The following is a 19,050-nucleotide window of genomic DNA, read 5'->3' on the forward strand; positions in this document are numbered from 1 at the left end:
TCCCTACATCGCTCCCATCTAATCCCTGCGAGGACCTGAGAGCTGCGCACTGCTTTCGTTTACAGATGAAAGAACAGCATCTCAGACGAGGTCCCTGGTCCAGGACGTGAGGGCAAGTCCGCCTGACCAAGGCCCCGTGTTCTGTCCCTGCACCAGGCAGAACCGACTTCAGTCACTTCTCCAGGGTTGAAATCCAGTGCCCGGGATAGCGCTGCTCAGGGACCCATCTCAGGCTTCCTTCCCCTTGGAATTCAATTGGCTTCACGCTGCTGCCGGAAGCCAGCGACATGGAGGAGGGCGTCCAGGATGGTCTCAGAATTTGGGGTGAGGTGGGAAAAAGGAAGTGAGTTTACATGTGAGATCTAGTCCTGGGTGCTTAGATAACCCTGCAATCCATTTCCCGGACCCTCCAGAGAAAGGTCTTTGGACAAAGCAGCTCTCACCTGCTTCCCACACAGAGGAAATCAGCTCTTCATCTCCGAGCCCTTTGAAAGGGGGCTCAGTCTTTGGTCTGAACAAACTGTGCCTGTCACTTTTAAAGTGGTTCATTCCAGTAAAGGATGGAGAATTTGTTTTCAAAACAGACCACTGTGGTGCTGACCTAGAAAGGCCCAGTGACGCCTGCGGTGTGGGTCTGACCACACCGGGCACGGGGGGGGCCCCTCCAGCCACAGTGCACGGCCACCTTTTCACAGTAGGTGCTGCAACTGGGATTTCTATTTTATTTATATAACAATCAAGTAAAGGAATACATATTTCAGGAATTAGCCACTTGCTACCACAAATATATGAGAAGAATTTTCAGTGGGATTCATTTCTCCCCAGCTGGAGAAGCCACCCTAAACGTGTAATTCAGATCAAAGACGTGCCCGCGGGTTTTAAAGGTCGCCCGCGGTCTGGGAGACGGTGGATTTTGTTCCGGTTTGAGTGTGTGCCGCCGAGGTGAGCGTCACCGATGCGGGGCAACAGGGCCGTGTGTCTCCCCTTGCCCCACACTCCCCGTAAGAGCCCTGAAACGCTGCACACGCAATGACGAGCTTCAGGGATTCTGTGGTCTGTCAGGGCGTTAGGCGCTATAGGAGACGGAGCAGAGGGAGGTGTCCCTTCCTGACTCAGGAGGGAAGAGCAGCCCCGCACCCCGGCCTCAGGGCGCCCCGGCAAGGTGGGCCGGGCCCTCCTCGAAGGAAAGGCGCCCTTCTGCGGGCGGGCGGAGGGGAGGCGCTCCCCGCAGGCCCTTGCCTGGTTATGTGCCTACCCCAGGTCTGAGCTTCCAGTTCACCTCTGGGCATCAGAAGCTGTGAGGAAACCTCCTTCCCTGCCTCCTTTGTGACCCCTAAAAGGAGAACGAGGCCCGGCTCCTGTGTGGGCCTCTAGAGATCCTTTTATGGTCCAAGAATAAACAGGGCTATAGAAACACAAAGCTCACTTTATCTCCAGTGCGCAGCAGGGACCAATTCCGGGGCCGACTCAACCCGGGGGAGGGCTGGGGGGAGGGCAGGCCCTCGTCTCTGTGAACACGAGTCGTCAGTCGGCTCCACGACCTCAAGAATCCTTGCTGTCACGCCCGCACTCCACTGCCTCCCCACAGAGGCTTAAGGACCGGCCTTAAAATCTTCTCTGACCTTCCTCTCAGCACGTTTTGCTGAAAATGATGAAACGTTCCTTTGGAAGCAGGCAGGCTTCTGCCGGAAGGAGCGGACAAGACGCTGTGTTCCTGGAAATCTGGGCCACTTGTGGACCCCTAAACGACTCCCCCCTGGAAACTGGAGAGAAATACCTTTAGAGATCATTTCCCTTCGAAGGCCCAACGGATGTTTACAAAGGAAAGGATTACTTTGTCTGGAAGAGGCTGGCGAGGTGCGACAGTGGTCACGGGCTGACACCGCCACCTGGCGGTCGGCACGTTCTCCGAGTTCCAGAAATAACCGGGGCTGCTAATAAGAAAGAAACCACGTTCCCAGAACACCCCTTCCCACAGAGAGAGGACTCATCTAGAAATGGCCCAGTGCATGTAAGAAAAAATCATTTCAGCTGGGTATTTAGCGTGTGATATGAGCAAAGGACTCTTCCTACCCACTCAGTTCTTGGTACCAGGTGCACTGAAGACTGTAAAGAAAGAACTGCGTGACTGAAAAGAGCCTGAAGCATATTTTACTTCATATAAAAGACATACTTTAAAAAAAGGCAGAAACATTTAGGGAAACAACATCTGACATGAAAGAACCTTGAGCCGGAGGGCCTTGGAGATCAGTCTTGAAATGTTCTCCTTTCACAGAGTCTTTTTCATGGCCGCTTGTGTCATGCTGAAGAGATAAGCTTCGTAGATTATGTTTAAGAAGTTGTCGTCATTCTGGAAAACAAAAGTCAAAAGCCCCAGGGGATGTGATCTGGCTGCAGAAACGAGAGGCCTTCTCTGTCTTGGGGCTGAACTGGCACCTTGATCCTAAGATACACCTCTCCACCGGTGCGTGCCCACAGCAGCTAGTTTTTAAGCTGAACAGTCAGTGGGGCAGCAGGCCAGGCCAGAAGGGTCAGCTGCCGGTCCTCGGTGGCCAGCCCGGGACACGGCAGGTGCTCGTGGCCTGCAGCTCAGGCAGGCACCAGCCTCAGGGCAGCACGGAGTGGGCCGGCTCCTGAGAAGCCTGGCCTCCTGTGTGGAGAGACCTGGGACCCCCGGGAGGCTGCACGGGGAGGACGTAACCCAACTCAGTCCTCTGAGCCTGGCTGGGAGGTCATGGTGGCTCTGAGAGGCCCCCAAGTCGCCCACAAGGGGTGCCTTCGTTGTTGGGCGTAGTTAAGACTTCACTGGCAACGTGCCTGGCTGGTACCCTGCCAGAGCCAGTGCATCTCCACCCCCCTGCACCACCCCTGTTAGCTACGGAAAGCTCTGGCCTTGGCAAGCCGGCAGCGGTGAGACTGCGGGCTCTGGGCCCCTCCTGCCACTCTCGGGGCCGAAGGAAGCAAGGTCCCATCGGTGGTTTTCTCTGCTTCTGATGTTGGAGACGGCTCCCTCCCACCCTGTCCTTTATCGCTCTGGCAATTCACCCGCGTTTCACACTCCCGCTTGGCCTGGAGCCAGGCTACCCTGGCTTTCCTGCAAAGTCTCTGAGCACGAGTCTGTGTCCTAACAGCAGGCAGAGAGCAAAGCTGAATGCCTGCGTGACTCCCAGCAGCTCATGGGGAAGAGGCCGTCTAAAGCACGGGGAACGTGAAACGCAGGCCGGGTGGAGGGAACGGACGTATGGTCTCTAACGAGCGAGGTCCAGGGGCTGCTCCAGACTTTAGGGGTCCCCATTATTGCACAGAGATCTTTGGAACAGTGTTATTAAATGGAATAAGCCAGAAAAAATGTGGAACTTTTTACCTTCAAGTTTTTTGTTTATTGCTCACAGAAAAGGAGCTTACAGATGCCCTACCTAAGTCCTCAAGAACTTCTCATGAATGGCTTCTAGAAACGGTGGAAAGGACCCTTATTTATGAATTAGTCAGGTGCGGTCACTTCTCGTCTGTCTTTAGCAGATTGCTACCCTGCTTTCACACTCAGATGCTGATTTCTGTCCCCATTCCATTCCTTCTCTCTAAAATATGTTACCTTTAAAAAAACATTCTTACCAACGGCGACTACTGTCTTTTTGAGTAGGATGAGACAGAGCAAAAGTGCTGGCCACTCTCAAGGTAGCCTGACACTCAAGCAAAGTACCACAAAAACCTTATGGACTGTCTGCGAAAAAGATACCTCAGTACGTGAGCTGAGGTGTCTGCGGTCCGTCTGGCTGAGCGCACTGCACTTTGCAAGGCCTGTCTCGCATTTGGGGTGGGCTTTGCCATCTCCCGGCCCCGTCGTGCAGTGGGAAGGGGCACAGCAGCCGGGCTGCAGCCCCAGCTCTGCTGTTTACTGGCTGGTGACCTCAGGCCAGTCCCTCAGCCTCGGCGTCCTGGTCTCTAACACAGAGCCCGGCCCAGAACTCTGTACAAGTGTCATCGCCCTTATTACTTCATAGGGGCACGAGGAAGCCATCCCAGCCTGTCCTCACTGGCAGGTTTCAAGGTCATCTATAAAACATGCTGTGGTCGTCACAGCCATTCCTGCCGCCCCAGCTGTATCCTCCCCGAGTAGCGGCCTGGGCGCTGCCGCGGGCTCGGGGCAGCCCTCCCCTCCACTCCCCTCTGGCTCCCGACGGCCCCACAGACCCAGGACCCTCCCAGGGGCGGCTTCACCTCCTCCTCTTCTGCTGGGTGGCACTTGAGGACTTAGCCCTCCAAGTCACAACGCCCAGAGCCACTCTGAGTGTCTGAAACGCACCCAGAAGCGCTGGTCTCGGGGTGAGCTGCTGCCCTTGGGGAGCAGGAGGCGGGCACAGGCACCAGCAGGGCAGCAGGCTGCTGGGAAAGGCCGATGAGGAGGGAGGCGGCGCCCTCCTACCTGGATGAGGTGCAGCAGGGCCTCCTGGAGCTGCGGCTTCGTCAGGGCACTGCCCGGCGTCCTGGGGGGCTCCGGCGTCCGCAGGGGTAGGAGGGGGCCGCTGGGGGTGGCCGCTGGGTCCTGGCTTCCCGGGGGCAAGAGCCCGCTGCCCCTCTCTGGCGGTGGGGCCCAGGGGGGCTGCGCGAACGCCAGTGGCGACATGAGCGGAGATGGGCCCGCGGCGGGCGGGGCGCGCCGGGACGAGAGGACCTGCAGGTGGGAAACGGGCCGATGGGCGGGTGGGTAAGGGCGGCTCGCGCACGGGGCGGGTGCAGAGAACGCAGAGGACACAGCGGGTTCAGTGTTAACCATCCAGGGCCGAGGGCGACGGGAGGCCAGCCTCCAACTGCACGCTCCTCCCTCCTGGGCACCGGCAGCCGGCGCCTGCTGTCCTGACTATGCTCCCCACGGCAGGCAAAGCTCGCGCTCTGAGCAGCACCTCCTTTCTCCGGCTTCCTGTCATCGCCTGGGGACACACGCCAGGACCCCAGCCTTTCCGCCGGGGCTGTCCGTCTGCGTCCCTGCCCGGCCGCGGCCCCGAGTTTCCGCCGTAAGGGACCCACCAGCGGCCGCCTGCCCCCTCACCTGGTGCGGCGGGGCGGGGGGGGGGGGGGGTGCAAATTAAAAGTAATGATGAGCTGTCACTGGGGGCACTCCTGCAGGCGTGCAGGTGGCCCGTCTGTCTGGGCAGGTCTGTCCGCCTCTCTTGGCCAGCAGGTCTAAAACCAGGGGTCCCAATAGTGTTTCCAGTTGTGCAGGCCACATCTGACCCACCTGACGCTTACAGCCACCTCCCACTTGTCCCCAGCTCAGGTGAGAGGGAAGAGCGCAACTGTTAGCCTCCCGAAGCCCAGGGGCTCATGAGGACAGGCACAGGGCCAGCCACGAGGAGCTGCTGTGGTTTCAGAAGCTCCCTGGGCATCGTCCTGGGCACAAAGTAGCCTGGAGGAAGGCAGGTGGTCTGCTTAACTGTCCCTGCGCGCCATTGCGAGGGGCGGTGGCTTCGTGGGCAGTCAGAGAGCACCGCGGCCCTGCGCCCCACAAGCACTGGAAGGGGACCTGCCTGCAGAGGCCGATGGCCAACGATTAGCCCCGATTTCCTAGGGTCCAATCCGCAGGGGCAAAAGCAGAAGAAGGGGGGCAATGTGACGGTGAAGTGAGGATGAGGGCAGGGAACAGCCATGTCTCCAGAGCAGCAGGAACTCACATCTGAGACTTTCATCAGTAACAGGCAAGTACACTCCGACCCACAGTCTTACATACACGAAGACTGTGCTCCACACTGATGGTCTTTGTTCCAAAAAGTGAGAGATTTCTGAGGCACTGTCGTGAGCTACTTGCCAAAACACGACAGAAGGACCAACGTCAGAAATAGGGAGAACTTCCTAATTTTTAAACCCAATGCATTTTCAGTGAATTTGTACCAATCCAAATGGAAAAATAAAATCCGTCAGATCTCCGGATGTTACCCACAGGCAGTGAAAAAATGGAAAAGCTTTCGGTTTTCTCACTGTTCTAAGTTATTAGTGACTATAGCGAACCATCTTCCCTGGGGGGACAGAACATTTCTAAGAATTACAACATTTCCCCTCTCTGGCAACCGGTGTGTATGTCGCGGGCCGGGAGAGAGCCTTCTGCCTCTCCGGACCCTCGTTAAGCTACACCTGCTCAGACAGACAAGGAGGCTGCACCTTCCGGGGTCGGTGGCCTGCTTTTCTGCTGGCCTCAAGCGCCCACGGGCTGTGGCGTCCGCAGGGGCGGGGCACCCAGCTCCTCAGCTGCACATACCACGTGCCGCAGGAGCGGGGCACGCAGTCAGTGCTTGTAAGCACGGCCTGGATAATGAACGCACAATGACTTACTGTGGACCGAAATCACCAGACGAGGTCAGGTGTCTGGCATCCCCGGAATGATTTCAAATGATTTCAGACCCTAGGTTTCCGAGGTCAAAGATTTGGGTTTTTCCCACGGCCCCATCAAACCTCGTTGCACGAAGGTTTAACTGTAGGAATGAAGCCTCTGAAGGGAGGAGCTCCCAGATTGCTGGGCCAAGGCCAGATTCCCTTACAGGTAGGAGGCGAAGGCGGGGCGCGATGCGCAGACCAGACGGGGCTGAGGCCCGCGTCCCCGCGCCCTGGCAGCACCTCCTGGCCGGCAGCCGCCTACCTGAAGGCGGGGAGCCTGCTGCTCCGCGCTGGGGATCTGGTCCCTCCAGGACTCCAGGGGGTTCCGTGCTCCGGCGCTCGGGGTGGCCACGGGGAACTTGGCCGCCAGGGCTGGGCGGCCGGGCGCCGGCAACTGCCGCTCCTGTTGCACCGCCTGGAGCTTCCACAGCAGCTCCCGCGGGGAGACCTCGCTGGGCCCCAGGGGCTGACAGCCGGGCCCAGGGCCGGGGGGCGCTGGCCTCGGGAGTGCCTGGGGCCCCGGCGTCTCGGCCGAGGCGTCTGGTGCCGGCGCCCCAGGGATGCTCTGGAGCTGGTCCGGCAGGTTCTGAGTCCTGGGGGCACCGTGCGCGCGGCGGGAGACCTCGGAGCCGCGGGGAGACCCTGGCTGGGCGGCGTCTCTACGAGGCCGGCTCTCGGGCAGCTCTGCCAGCGGCTGCAGGTCCGCGCTCCCGACCAGGAGCTTCTGAATGGCGGGGCAGAGCTGCTTTTCGACAGGGGGCGAGCATCTCCGGGGCTCCTCGTAGGACAGGGAGCGGACGACCCTCTGCCGAATCGGAAGCTTCTCTTGCTGCTGCTGCTGGAGGGTCTTTGGAGGCCCCGCGGCCTCGTGACACGTAGCTTTCTCCAGCTTCCCGAAGAGAGCCGTCAAGGACAGGTGTTGGGGTTCAGGGTCTAAGGTCTGGAACAAATAACCACGTCTGAAAATGGGGCCACATGTAATTTGGTTATATGGGGGGCAGTGAAACATAACTTACCTACCCGACGATTTCTTCTCCTTACAAAGAGTCAGTTAGAAAGGGTGAAGAGGCTTAGTGATAACAAACGCTACACATCTGGGGCCTCCTTTTTAATGTCAAAAATGTTCACAGGCTTCTCCCTCCCACCCCCAAGACTGCTGTTATATGATCAGTGTGTGCTGATTGATAAACAGGCACATGATCCCTGCTGGGCCTGCGGTTCACAGGCTGGGGACCACTGTGGCACTAAGCTACAGACACTAAGAGGCAAATGATCTCTTCAACAGGAAGCCCATCTATCCCTGCAAAGTACAGGAAGACACTGAGGATAGGCAGAAACACGAGGATTTCAGAATTCCTGGTAGTATTCCACAGAATTATAGAAATTGAGGGCTGGAAAGAAACCTAAGTCATTTAGTCTAACTTGATCCTTCCAACTACGTAACAGTAGTGATAACGACCCGTCAGATGCGTAACACCCCAATCCCTGCCACCCCTGCGCCGCCGTGGCTGGTAACCAACCCGCTTCCTTCCCGCCCTGTGTCATCTGGCGTCTCCCTGCTGCTTTCTGTCTTGCTGGGCTAAGAAAACATGAGATTCTCCTAAAGTCAACATATTCCGGTTTCTCTCTTAAAATAAAAAATGTCCATGAAAAGCAAACTTAAAACAGAAGCTAAAATATAATTAGAAAAGACTTATTTTTTACAAAATTCAATATAAGACTCGCATTAGCCAGTCTTTATGTTTTTGGTGTCCAAGTTCTTTTTTTTTTTTTTTTTTTTTCTGTACGCAGGCCTCTCACTGCTGTGGCCTCTCCCGTTGCAGAGCACAGGCTCCGGACGTGCAGGCTCAGCGGCCACAGCTCACGGGCCCAGCCGCTCCGCGGCATGTGGGATCTTCCCGGAGCGGGGCACGAACCCGTGTCCCCTGCATCGGCAGGTGGACTCTCAACCACTGCGCCACCGGGGAAGCCCCATGTTCATTTTTTTGAAATTGATTTAAACCAATTCCCTTAAAAAAAAAACCTTTAGTGAGGCATAAACTTAAGAAATGGAAGCAGCCACACTCAGTGATGGGACTTGCAGATCAGCAGTTCTGCTGATGCTGGACTCTTCTGAAAAATATATACGCTCACACAGAAACTGCTGTCATGCTTATACCTTAGATGCAAAAACAATGACAAGCCATGGGGTCTAAAGGGGGATTTGACACCAGTCCTTAGACCAGGAATCCCATATACACACACAGCGCCTGGCCCCGGACCTGGCACCACGGGGGCGCGTGGGCTGTGGCTCCCTCAGGGGCCATGGGACACCAGCTTTCCACCCCGGAAGAATACAGCCCGACGTGTAACGGTCCCGTCAGCTCTGACATGATATTAGGTTGCTGTCTTTTTAGAATACATTATCCTCTAAGGAGTTCAAGTCCACAAGGGATTAGCACAGAGTCAGGGAAATGCCGAAAGGAAAAACTGCAACCCCTTTCTAGGAAGAGTAAATTATTAATAATGACAAAATCTCTACTTTGGAATCTCTCTTTCCTGGATTGACCTTAGGGCACCTGCAGAGCATTGGCCCCGCCTTGACCGTACTCCGGGCCAAGTCCCTCAGGAGCCCCACAGAGGCCCGGGCGGAGAGCAGAGGGCTGTGCACCTGGCCGGGCCGAGGGCCGCGCTGCTGCCGGCTCCCACTGGGCTTCACTGGAATCGGCTTGATGAGATTGGGGTTGTCGTAGATGGCGGACGAGCTGCTGATCTGTTTGGGCTCAGGACAGGCTTTACACTGAAATGGAAAAAAGAACCTCATTTTTGGTGTAAAGGAAGCTTTAATCTTTTAAAAAGAACGCATCTTCTTGCTCTTTATTTTATCTAGCTGGTACTTAAAAAAAATAGATCTCCATGTACAAAGGAAAATCCCTTACTCTCCTCTGATATAAGCTACGTTTGAGTATAAGTCAAATTCAGGTCGAATTTCTCTTAGTTTGCGCAATTCCGTGCCCTAAAGTACTAGGTCGGCCTGCAGGACCTGGAGGCCCTGAGACGCCTGGATGCCTGAAAGGCGGCGGGTTGCCGGGAAGCAGCCACAGCCTCCCGCTTGCCCTTCCGGGATAAACGGTGCAGGAAGCGCCCCCTCGGTGCCTCGTCTGGGCCGCGGGAGGGTTCTGCGCGCGGCTGGCAGTTGACTGAAGGCTGCAGCGCTGCGTCCTCACAGCGACCAGCCCTTTTTAGTCGACAAACCAAAACGTCAAGCCGACCCAAACCGCTGATTTAAAAATTACTAACATCATCTTTATTTAACAAATGGCTTTTTGCACAAACAGAGTAATTCAAATCCCAGTGTTCGGAGCCGCTCGCTACAAATTAGAATTTCACAGAGAAAGAGACGAGAGACAAGCCTCATCGTTTCAAACCCTGAGTCATTATCACACATTAATCTAACCGACCATGCGATCACTCACACAGTGGCATTCGTAACAGAGAGGGCACAGCAGTGATGTCTGGGTTTCCCTTGTTGAAACACCAAATAAAACTCACGGTAAAACGCGGGCTTCTGCACTGTGGACTCCGAGGCGTTGTTAGTTTCAGCTGCACAGTTGCGGCCTCGGGCCAGGACACACCTCACCGACCCGAGGTGGAGTGGCTGCGAATGCAACCTTGTCCCTGGGGTCCCAGGGTATCCGGTGTGCTTTATGCCTATTGGCTGTATTTTCTACTCAAGGATGTAGGCGCCTGGGGCCGTTTACCACCACGCGCACTTAGGTTTGTAAAGTTAACTGCACAAAGGACTAATTATTTTCTGCCAATAATTTGTATATTTGGCACTAGTATTGAATGGCACATGAAATCACTTTATGAGTCATAAAATATCACTTCTAATTCTTAGGTGAATGATGGCTGCAGGACCCACTGGTCTGGATTCTAAGATGTGGATCACCAACGCAAGACAAGAGTGTAGCCTCGTAAAGTCACTGATAAAATGGCGTGAAAAGCCTTTAACGCCGGCTGGCCGCGCAGAGCAAGTGGCCGCTCGGCTCGCTTCCGCGAGCGGCCCTGTCTGTGTGCAGGGACCCTGGGCTGCAGACTGCTTCACTGTGTACACGCTCGTGTGGGCCGCAGACAGCTCCCTCCCAGAAAAATGGCCAGAAGCTGCTTTCTGTGTCACTAGGACGGGCGACCTACCAATGAGGCTTCACTGTCATGTAGAAAGTGCCCAGAATGAAACACCGCTGATCTCGACAGTCTGCAGCTCATTTACCACTTGTTTAAGTTTCTATGCCTCTCTCGACCCAGACACTTTAAACCACTTGGAAAAACGTGCAGAGTTGGAGAAAGTATAATGGATTCTTGAGCGCACCCAAGGCCTTAACAACAATGTCGCATGAGCCCGTATTATCACACAAACACGTACGTGTCCACGAGGGGAGAAGGCTCTGGGGGGAAATACAATAGAAGTGCTGAGAGCAGACATCTTTGAGCGGTAGGATTATGGGTAGTTTTGTTTTCTTTCTTATAGTCTTGAATTTTCTCAGTGAACGTCAAAAGACACAGTAGTTTCTTTAATTTCATAAATAAGTCAGAACCATAGCTAGAGGACAACGATTCATTCTTGCCTTAGGCCTCAGAACACTAAATAGTCTTAAATACAAAACAGTCCACTTATTCTTTTCTTTTCTTTTTCTTTCTGCAGTATCGTTGACTTGCAATGTTGCGTTAGCTTTAGGTGTACAGCAGTGATTCAGTTACACGTGTATAAACGTACTCTTCCAAACAGTCCACTCCTGAAGGCTCAGCACGTAGCCCCGTGGCCCAGGACCGCTCTGGCCCGGCTGCTGCCCCCACTCACCTGCGCCCCGGCCCCGAGCCTAACTGGGAGGAGGAAAAGCTCCAAGTCACAGCACTGGAGCTTCACAGCAGATTCACAGAAAGTTGTTTCTTCCGGGAGAAAACATAAAATACCGGCCCAAACACGGTTTTTAAATTACTACTTTATTAACTTTGCATAAAAAGCTGGGCTTCACTTTATCCATATCATCTTCCTCCAGCTCAAAATGCTTCCTCCTCTTACTTTTTGGGATTTTCACACATTTACACGGTTTAGAGTTGGAGAGGCCCTCAGAGGTCATTCAGGGTAATCCGCATCCAGAGCAGTGAGGTTCCCCTGTACCATGCCTGGTATTCATCATTCTGTCTCTTCTTGAAAACCTCCGCTAGCAGGAAACCCACTTCCTCGCGGCAAGAATCCTGAGGAAAGACTGTGTTTCCATGTCCCTTTCCTGCACCTGGGGCCCGGTCCACTCCTGTTCCCCACATTGTCTGGCGTGTCCGTATGTGTTGGGAGAGCAGATGACACAGCATAAGGCAAGGATAAAGCAGGGCTTCCTCGCACAAGGGGACTCCTCGGGGGCAAATACACCCAGTGGGCAGATCAGAAACCACACGAGGGACAAGGAACACGGGAAGTAGGCCTTCAGAGACGTCACCTGTTGCCAGGTAAGTGAGGGAGCAGAGGGCCAGCCTGCAGAGAGGCGGGAAGGCACTTTCAGGAAGCAACAATGTCACTCTGTTTGGAAGGAGCTCCCAGCGTCTGCAGGGGCAGCGGGAGCCCAAGGCAGCGAGGCTGGAAGGGTCGCCCGAGACCGCATGGCAGGGCGCTCGGAGGGGCCCGGGCTTTACACTCTGGGTGGTGAGAAACCGAGAAGGATGTGGACCAGGGCTCGCAGGACCGTGCAGACGCTTCTGGACGTGAGTGACGTTACCCGGCCTGTGACAGCAGAAGGCAGAGCTTCTGTCATTTATCGCACAGTTGGAGTGATGAACATTACGCATGTGACATGTATTTGAATTTATAGAAAAGCAGAGTCTGCACACTGATCAGACCTCTGTCTTCCCTTCATGTCAACACTGTCACAACCGGATAGAACGTTGTTTTGACTTCAACAAGTTTATGCGCAGCGGGAGAGGCCGCTGTGAGTGTAACAAATGAGGAAGAACAAAATACATTCTAAAGGGTAACGCACTGGTGAGTGCAGTGGAAGGGACTATCAATCTGAATGAAGAGATCTGGGAAAACTCCATGTAAGAAGTGGCAGTTTTCCTGGGCCTCAGAGGAGATGTAGATTCTGAAGTGCAAACGAAACAGAGAAACACTGCGAGTTGTGAGTACAGTACAAGGTGATGGCCTGAGGTCAGTCCCCAGGACCGGGCACCGGCACTTCTGAGTGTGCGTGAGCTCTGCGTTCAGAGGCTCAGGGAGCAGTGCATCACCCGCTCCCACCCCCGGGCCTGGAGACAGAGGCTCAGCAGCCCCGCAGGGCCCCCTGTTGCAGAGGGTGCCTCGTGACGGGCGGGCAGGAAGCAGGAGCGAGGGCAGAGTCAAGGCTGCAGCCTTTGCCGGGGTCTCTGCACTTTAGGACGGGCGTGTTTGAGTCATTTCGGGGGCTCCAGATGACAGGAGTGGCCCTGATACGACGGGGACGGAGGACTCTCGCCCCGGGGTAGGCGGGCACACAGGGCTGGGTCTCCCGGTCACAGGCATCCTCCTGGCTAGGCCTCTGGTATCTCCGAGAATTGGCTGGTTGGGGAGGGACAGTCTCTCCCCAGCCAGACTTTCAACAAGTCAAAACATCATCAAATAGAAACAATACAGTATGTGTGTCTGCGTCTGTGTCTGTGTGTTGGGAGGAGGAGGGAGAAGAAAGAAAATAATTTTTCTTCAGCATTTGCGTTTCTTATCTATACTGGCCACTGTTATTGCCGTCGTCACAGAACCTAAGCTCCTCGAGGGCAAAAACGGCGCCTTTAAGATGAATCTTCACTGTGCCTGACGTAAAGTGTAATTAAGTCACAGGGACATTTCTTCACGGCTGTTGTAGAATCAAACAAAATAAAAAGCGGATGCAGAGATTTGCTGTTACTGTGGCCAAAGCTGGGGAGAAAGCAACTGGGTCGGGGCCGTGACAGGGCGGGCGGGTGAAACTGCGCTTTGTTCACATTCGGTCAACAAGCCCTCGGGCGGGCAGCGCTGACCACCTTCGGGACTCGCCCAGAGACGCCCGCGGGGGGGTGTCTGTCTCCAGTAGTGCGGCCTCTGGCCCCGCCTCCAGGGCATGTGCAGAAGCCTGGCAGGCTGTCCCCGAGGAACCCACGCCGCACACGGCCTTTCTGACTGCTTCCTGGTGTCATTTAACTTGTTTTCTACCTGCCCTGTTCCCCTCCCCTGTCATTTTCTGTTAGCGCTCAGGACTTAGGTTCAGGATCAGCTCTTCTGGCAGGAACACTTCCAGGCGTGCCGCGTACTTGCCGTTCGGCCGCCCGACCTGCCCGTGGTCAGGTTTCCGTCCGCCTTTCTCACAGCACGAACATTACTGATGATCCGTGCCTGACTCAGTTACTCCACCGGGGCTTTAGGCTCTGTCATTCCGTCCACATTTAACAGCTGGAGCTCTGTGTTGGAGAAGGCCTTTCCTGCATCAACCTGGATTATCCGGTGCCCCTGGCCAGGCAGGATAAATGCTTAATTCTTTCCACCGACCGCCGATTTTCAGAGGAAGGGGGTTGGATGTCCTTCCTACTGCTAGTGCCCTAGTACCACCAAGGATAGCCATGATTATTCCACACAGGTTGTGCTCATTTCCTGTTAATTTTATCCCAAAGAATTTTATATTAATCTGTTGCTACTGTCAATGGGGTCTTCTTATTGGAGGCTATTTGTATATACAAAGGTTACTGATTTCCCGGGCTGCCTTTGAATCCACTTAAAAGCAAACAGTGTTCAGCCTACTAAAAGCCAATAAAGATTGTATTTCTCCTGCACTTTTGTTTGATGGAAGGAACGGCACCAAGTCCGTCTCAGGGTGCAGGTCCCCACCGTGGAGTTTAAGTATGCATTGCAGGGAGACAAGACTCACCTTTGTGTATTCGTCTCTGGCCTTGGTGAGCATCCGTAAGATGTCCACCTCCTTGCGCTCTCCCGAGCCGAGGCCCACGGGGAACGCTCCCACTGCCGCCCCCGCTCCATGGTGCGCTTTCAACTGTTCGTACTGAGTGAGGCTAGAAAACAGGAAGGGAAATCCACACCAGAAAAGCCAACTCAACAACCGGTTTTTTTTTTTTTTTTTCTTGCGTTATGCGGGCCTCTCACTGTCGTGGCCTCTCCCATTTGCGGAGCACAGGCTCCGGACGCGCAGGCTCAGCGGCCATGGCTCACGGGCCCAGCCGCTCCGCGGCATGTGGGATCTTCCCGAAACGGGGCACGAACCCGCGTCTCCCGCATCGGCAGGCGGACTCTCAACCACTGCGCCACCAGGGAAGCCCAACAACCGGTTTTTGAAACCATCCAGTTCTCACCCAGTTGTTTTTATCTTGTTATAATCATGTTAGAAATAAGACTGCTGGAACTGAAAGAAGAAAAATGGGAGTTGAGGTCCCGAGTACACTGACCACACAGACACCTCTAGAGTGGGGAGGGCCACCCCCGCCCGGGCCTGTTTTGTACAGAAAGTTAATGACGCATGGCCTGTGGCAGCTGTCACACAGCCAGGGCAGGGCTGAGCAGCTGGGATGGAGACCAGTCAGCCTTGCAAGGCCAAAAGTATTCACTACTGGTCTTTCTCAGAAAAAGTTTGCCAGCTCCTCACTGAGAGCAGCAGAAAGGACTCGTGTGTTGCTGAGGAAACCCAATTTAGGGTTCTCAAGCCCTGGGCAAACCGCACGGCAAATCGGGCATCTGCCCCTGGTTCCAAAGGGCCTTGAAGGCAAAGCGCGGCTGATTCCAGCCCCTCGGATCCTGTGGTTTAGAAACACAGGGAAGGTTCCACCCCAGGAGGGGGTTACGAAAACATAGATAGCAGTGAGCAGCACCTTCTGCTTTCCTGAAAATGACACAGAGGGAGGCCAGGTCGCTCCTCCGTGCTACAGCGCGGCTGAGGGGAACAGTGCCCCCTGCGTGGGCTCTGACTGCAGTCCATGCTCCTTCATAACTGCCGCGACGTTTACGGGGAAAGGAGACCTGAGGGCTCGGTGGGAGGTTCAGTTCTAAGTGAGGACAGGCAGGGAATCCACACACGTTGGTGGCTTGTTGCTCACCAACGATCAGTTCCCAGCCCCAGCTGTGAAGGAATCACCGGGGAATCTGACAATCTTTATGTGGCCTCTTGGCTGGGCAACAGGGTGTTTTTTAACCTGCATGAGATCCTGCTATCATCATCCATTGCACAGTTTACAATAACATGGGTGTTCTAGGAACTCGCTGTTATGGTGGTAAATACCAGTTTGAACACACCTAATCACCACCTGCAGCTTGAGCCGGTTACCTAAAATGGGCTCTCACAAGCTAGGCTTTTCAGAAATCAATCCTATTTATAAACGGTACTCCCCACATTCCATATTCTGGGGGTCACTTTTTAGCCAGTTCCTTGACCCGGGATTTAAAATTGAAAAATGGTTCTTTTGCAGACGGAGCTGCTCTGTAGAATCCGCACTGGCGGCAGCCAGACTCTGCGTTCGGCCAAGTCCAGTCCTGGGTCAGATCCAGCACGTGCAGGAAACTCATTTCCTTCTGAGGCTCTAAACCATCTGCATAAGTGCAGGGAAATAACTGCCTCCCAGTGAGCAGGCCTGGGGCTCAAGAACCGGTGAAAGGGGTTGATGGATCCCCGAGGAGACAACATGCTGACCCGGGCCTCCTCTCAGGGTCCTCAGGGCAGCAAGAGCGGGACAGGCAGACAGTCATTTCAGTTTCCCCCAATGCAGACTGGGGTGAATCACAAGGCCTCGTGAGATTAACAAGAAAAGAGACTAGTAACGAGAGAGAGAGAGACAGAGAGACAGAGAGAGGGGCTGTCTACTGATCACTAAATTAATATTAGCTCAGATAATCCCAAAGGAACTGAAAATACAGACTCTCCGAAGCCCTCGCAGGGTCAGAAGGGAGGGAGGTCTGAGCCCCACGGGCAGACTTCAGGGCAGGAAGGATGTGGGCACCCCAGAGAATCTGGGACAGCTTTTTAGAAGGGCTCTGAATGTTCTCTTCACTGAGATATACTGATAACTTTTCAAGGGAAAAAGCTGCTAATTTACAAAGGAGGATAATATTAAGGTAAATTGCCATCTGGAAAAATTCATATCATAGATTCTTCACACGTGCAGAAAAAAATGAGGGGAACCCTTCTGCATAATAAATCTTACCTAGTGGAAATGTAAAACATTGTCACTTATGTTTATTTTTCATTTATTAAGTAATAGTGAATGTGTTCCTAACCACGGTGAAAAGGACTGCTGTCAGAGACGTGCTCTGTTTAGATTACAGCGTAGCTACGTACACTTAGAAATACAAAGCACCAGGTCCTGACAAATACTCAGCCCGCAGCACTTACTTTTTCATAAGCTCTGCAATTCTTTGGCATTCTTCCTTGTCGTAAAACCAAATTCCATAAATGGACACTGAAAAAAAGACATCAAACCAACCATGAGCATCTTCAAAACTACAAAATGGAAAGAAATTCACTTTCCATCTTGAGGGAAATACCTACTTCTTGAATAAATGAAACCAGACATTGGAGTTCAAGCTTGAAAACCTCGCACTGGGGTTTTTTAGGCCCACAGAGAACACACGCATGTGCACACACACACACACGCACGCACACAGACACACACTGAAGTATGTTGTCCTTAACAATGCAGCACCTGAACACAACAGGCACGCGGCGAATGCTTCTTAAATGGATGAACAGACTGAAAACGAGCCTCGACGCTAAGCTCCAGCTCTGAAACATCACTGCCGCCACAGGCCCGGCACACGCGCACACACACTCCGTCTTCTTTGTTAAGTATTGGAAACCTGAGGCACAAATTAGGCCTGGAAGCCTCCGTCCCTCTACCGTCCCTCTACCCCTTCTCCCAGGAAGGCGTTAGTAACTGAAAGATTGGCCTTGAAAGCCCTAAGTGAGGACACAGTGCAGGAAAAACAAAATTCAGTAATAAATCTCTGACTTCAAAGTGTCTGCATGTAATATTTACAGCTGTTGAAAGATGAGGTACAACTCTGACTGAATGATTTAGTAGTGAAAGAACAATGTGGCATAATATAGCTGCTATTGATTCATTTAACAATTTTCAAACAAATTCTATACCTTAATATGTGCCTGTCTAGGTCATTTTTATAGCAAAGGCTAAACAGGTCCAACATACATTTATAAAGACCTAGTTGAGGATCCGGTGGTATTAATCATATAAATAATACACTAACTATATATACATGTTAAAAAAAACTTCACTGAAATAGCTGCCATGTTATGGTAGGGCAATGAAAACCAACATATTTTTAAAAGAAATTATTTTAAAAATTTAAACTTACAAAATATTTAATTATATGAATATAATTTGGTCATTAAAACAGCTGTGATATTTTGACAACTTTCCCCCCCCCCCATCACCTGACCAATGACTCGGTGGGCGTTTCTGCTTCTTGTTAGTCAAGATTCAGAAATCAAAGGGTACCGGAGATGTCGTTTTAGTGCTGTGTTAAGCAGATGTCTTTAAAAGGACCCTATAAATTTGAACTATCAACTTGCCAAAAGGGGGCAATGGCGTCAACTTCTTGTGTGATTCGTGCACCAGGAATCTTTATCTTACCTGCATGTGCGGGGGGGCGGGGGGGGAGGGGCAGCTTTTTCTTGATGGAACCATTGTGTCCTCTTAGAAATACACACACATACTCCTCTTTGATACATGGATACTCTGGAAAAAAGAACGTCTGAGTTCTAAAGCCTATGCGCTGAGAGCCTTAATATCAAAAAGAAATTCTTTCATCTCAAGATCATTAAGCGAGTCTCTGAGAACTTGATTCCAGGACGTTCCCGGTCCATCAACCCTAATCCCCAGCGCCAGCTGCCCCAACAGCTTCCCACACGCCGACCCACCTGCTCTGTGCTCCCCTGAGCGAGAGTGGATCGGATCACCGACATTCAGCGACTAAAAAATCCAAAGACATTGTATGTTTTGGAGGCTTTAATCCTCGTTACAAAACCAGGATCCTGCTCTATTCTTTGGTTAGAGTGAAAACTTCCTTTCCTTGGAGATGGAACTTTCCAAAACTATCAAAGCAGGAAAGAGGTAACAGGGGAGAGAAACACACAACTAAGAAATTCAAAGCCCAGTAGCAGGGGAAGAACAGCCATTTGTGTCTCTTCAGTAGAACATATAAGTAGAAATATTTTGGGTGCCATTTTTGGGGGATGTTACACATTTGTGGCATTTGACATAAGGAACTAGATTCTCATAAGGACTGGATGCCAAGGAAACTGTTGATAGAAATAGAAAAGCGGTTTGACGATGTTATTACTACGAGGAAACTGAAATGCAGATGGAGGGGGAAGATGCTGTGAACACATCTTTCAGATGTTGAAGGGGAGGAAGGGAAGGCTGGGTCTGAAGCCTCACGGAGACACCGTGGAGACTTCCTTAGGACCTGACCATTTATCTCTAAAGCAACGTGACTTTAAGATTAAAATGGGGTCATTTTGAAACAGTTCTTTTCACCCCAGTTAATACGCAGTTTGAATGTACAGTTTAAATAGTCAAGGAGGAGAAACAGATTTACCAACAGTCCTGGCTCCTGAGAGCAAAGCAAGATAACGAGTAGAACTGGGCCTAACTTTTTCTCCTTAAAATAGTTTCACAGAGAGAGAC

The 19,050-nt window shown here is 52.8% G+C and overlaps 1 protein-coding gene across 1 annotated transcript in view; it reads right to left on the reverse strand.

The window, feature by feature from the left end:
• Window positions 1-2,269: 2,269 nt before the first annotated feature.
• DCP1B (decapping mRNA 1B) overlaps window positions 2,270-19,050 on the reverse strand; it is a 50,757-nt gene continuing 33,976 nt past the window's right edge. Inside the window, exons 4-9 of the mRNA XM_007469520.1 lie at window positions 16,737-16,803; window positions 14,271-14,412; window positions 9,017-9,145; window positions 6,629-7,306; window positions 4,424-4,672; window positions 2,270-2,350 (exon numbers count right to left, since the gene is read on the reverse strand). Of these exons, the coding sequence (XP_007469582.1) occupies window positions 2,270-2,350; window positions 4,424-4,672; window positions 6,629-7,306; window positions 9,017-9,145; window positions 14,271-14,412; window positions 16,737-16,803 (1,346 nt within the window). The remainder of the gene's footprint in view (window positions 2,351-4,423; window positions 4,673-6,628; window positions 7,307-9,016; window positions 9,146-14,270; window positions 14,413-16,736; window positions 16,804-19,050) is intronic.

The sequence above is a fragment of the Lipotes vexillifer genome, unplaced genomic scaffold (assembly GCF_000442215.2).
Source record: "Lipotes vexillifer unplaced genomic scaffold, Lipotes_vexillifer_v1.1 scaffold395, whole genome shotgun sequence".
Lineage (NCBI taxonomy): Eukaryota > Metazoa > Chordata > Mammalia > Artiodactyla > Lipotidae > Lipotes > Lipotes vexillifer.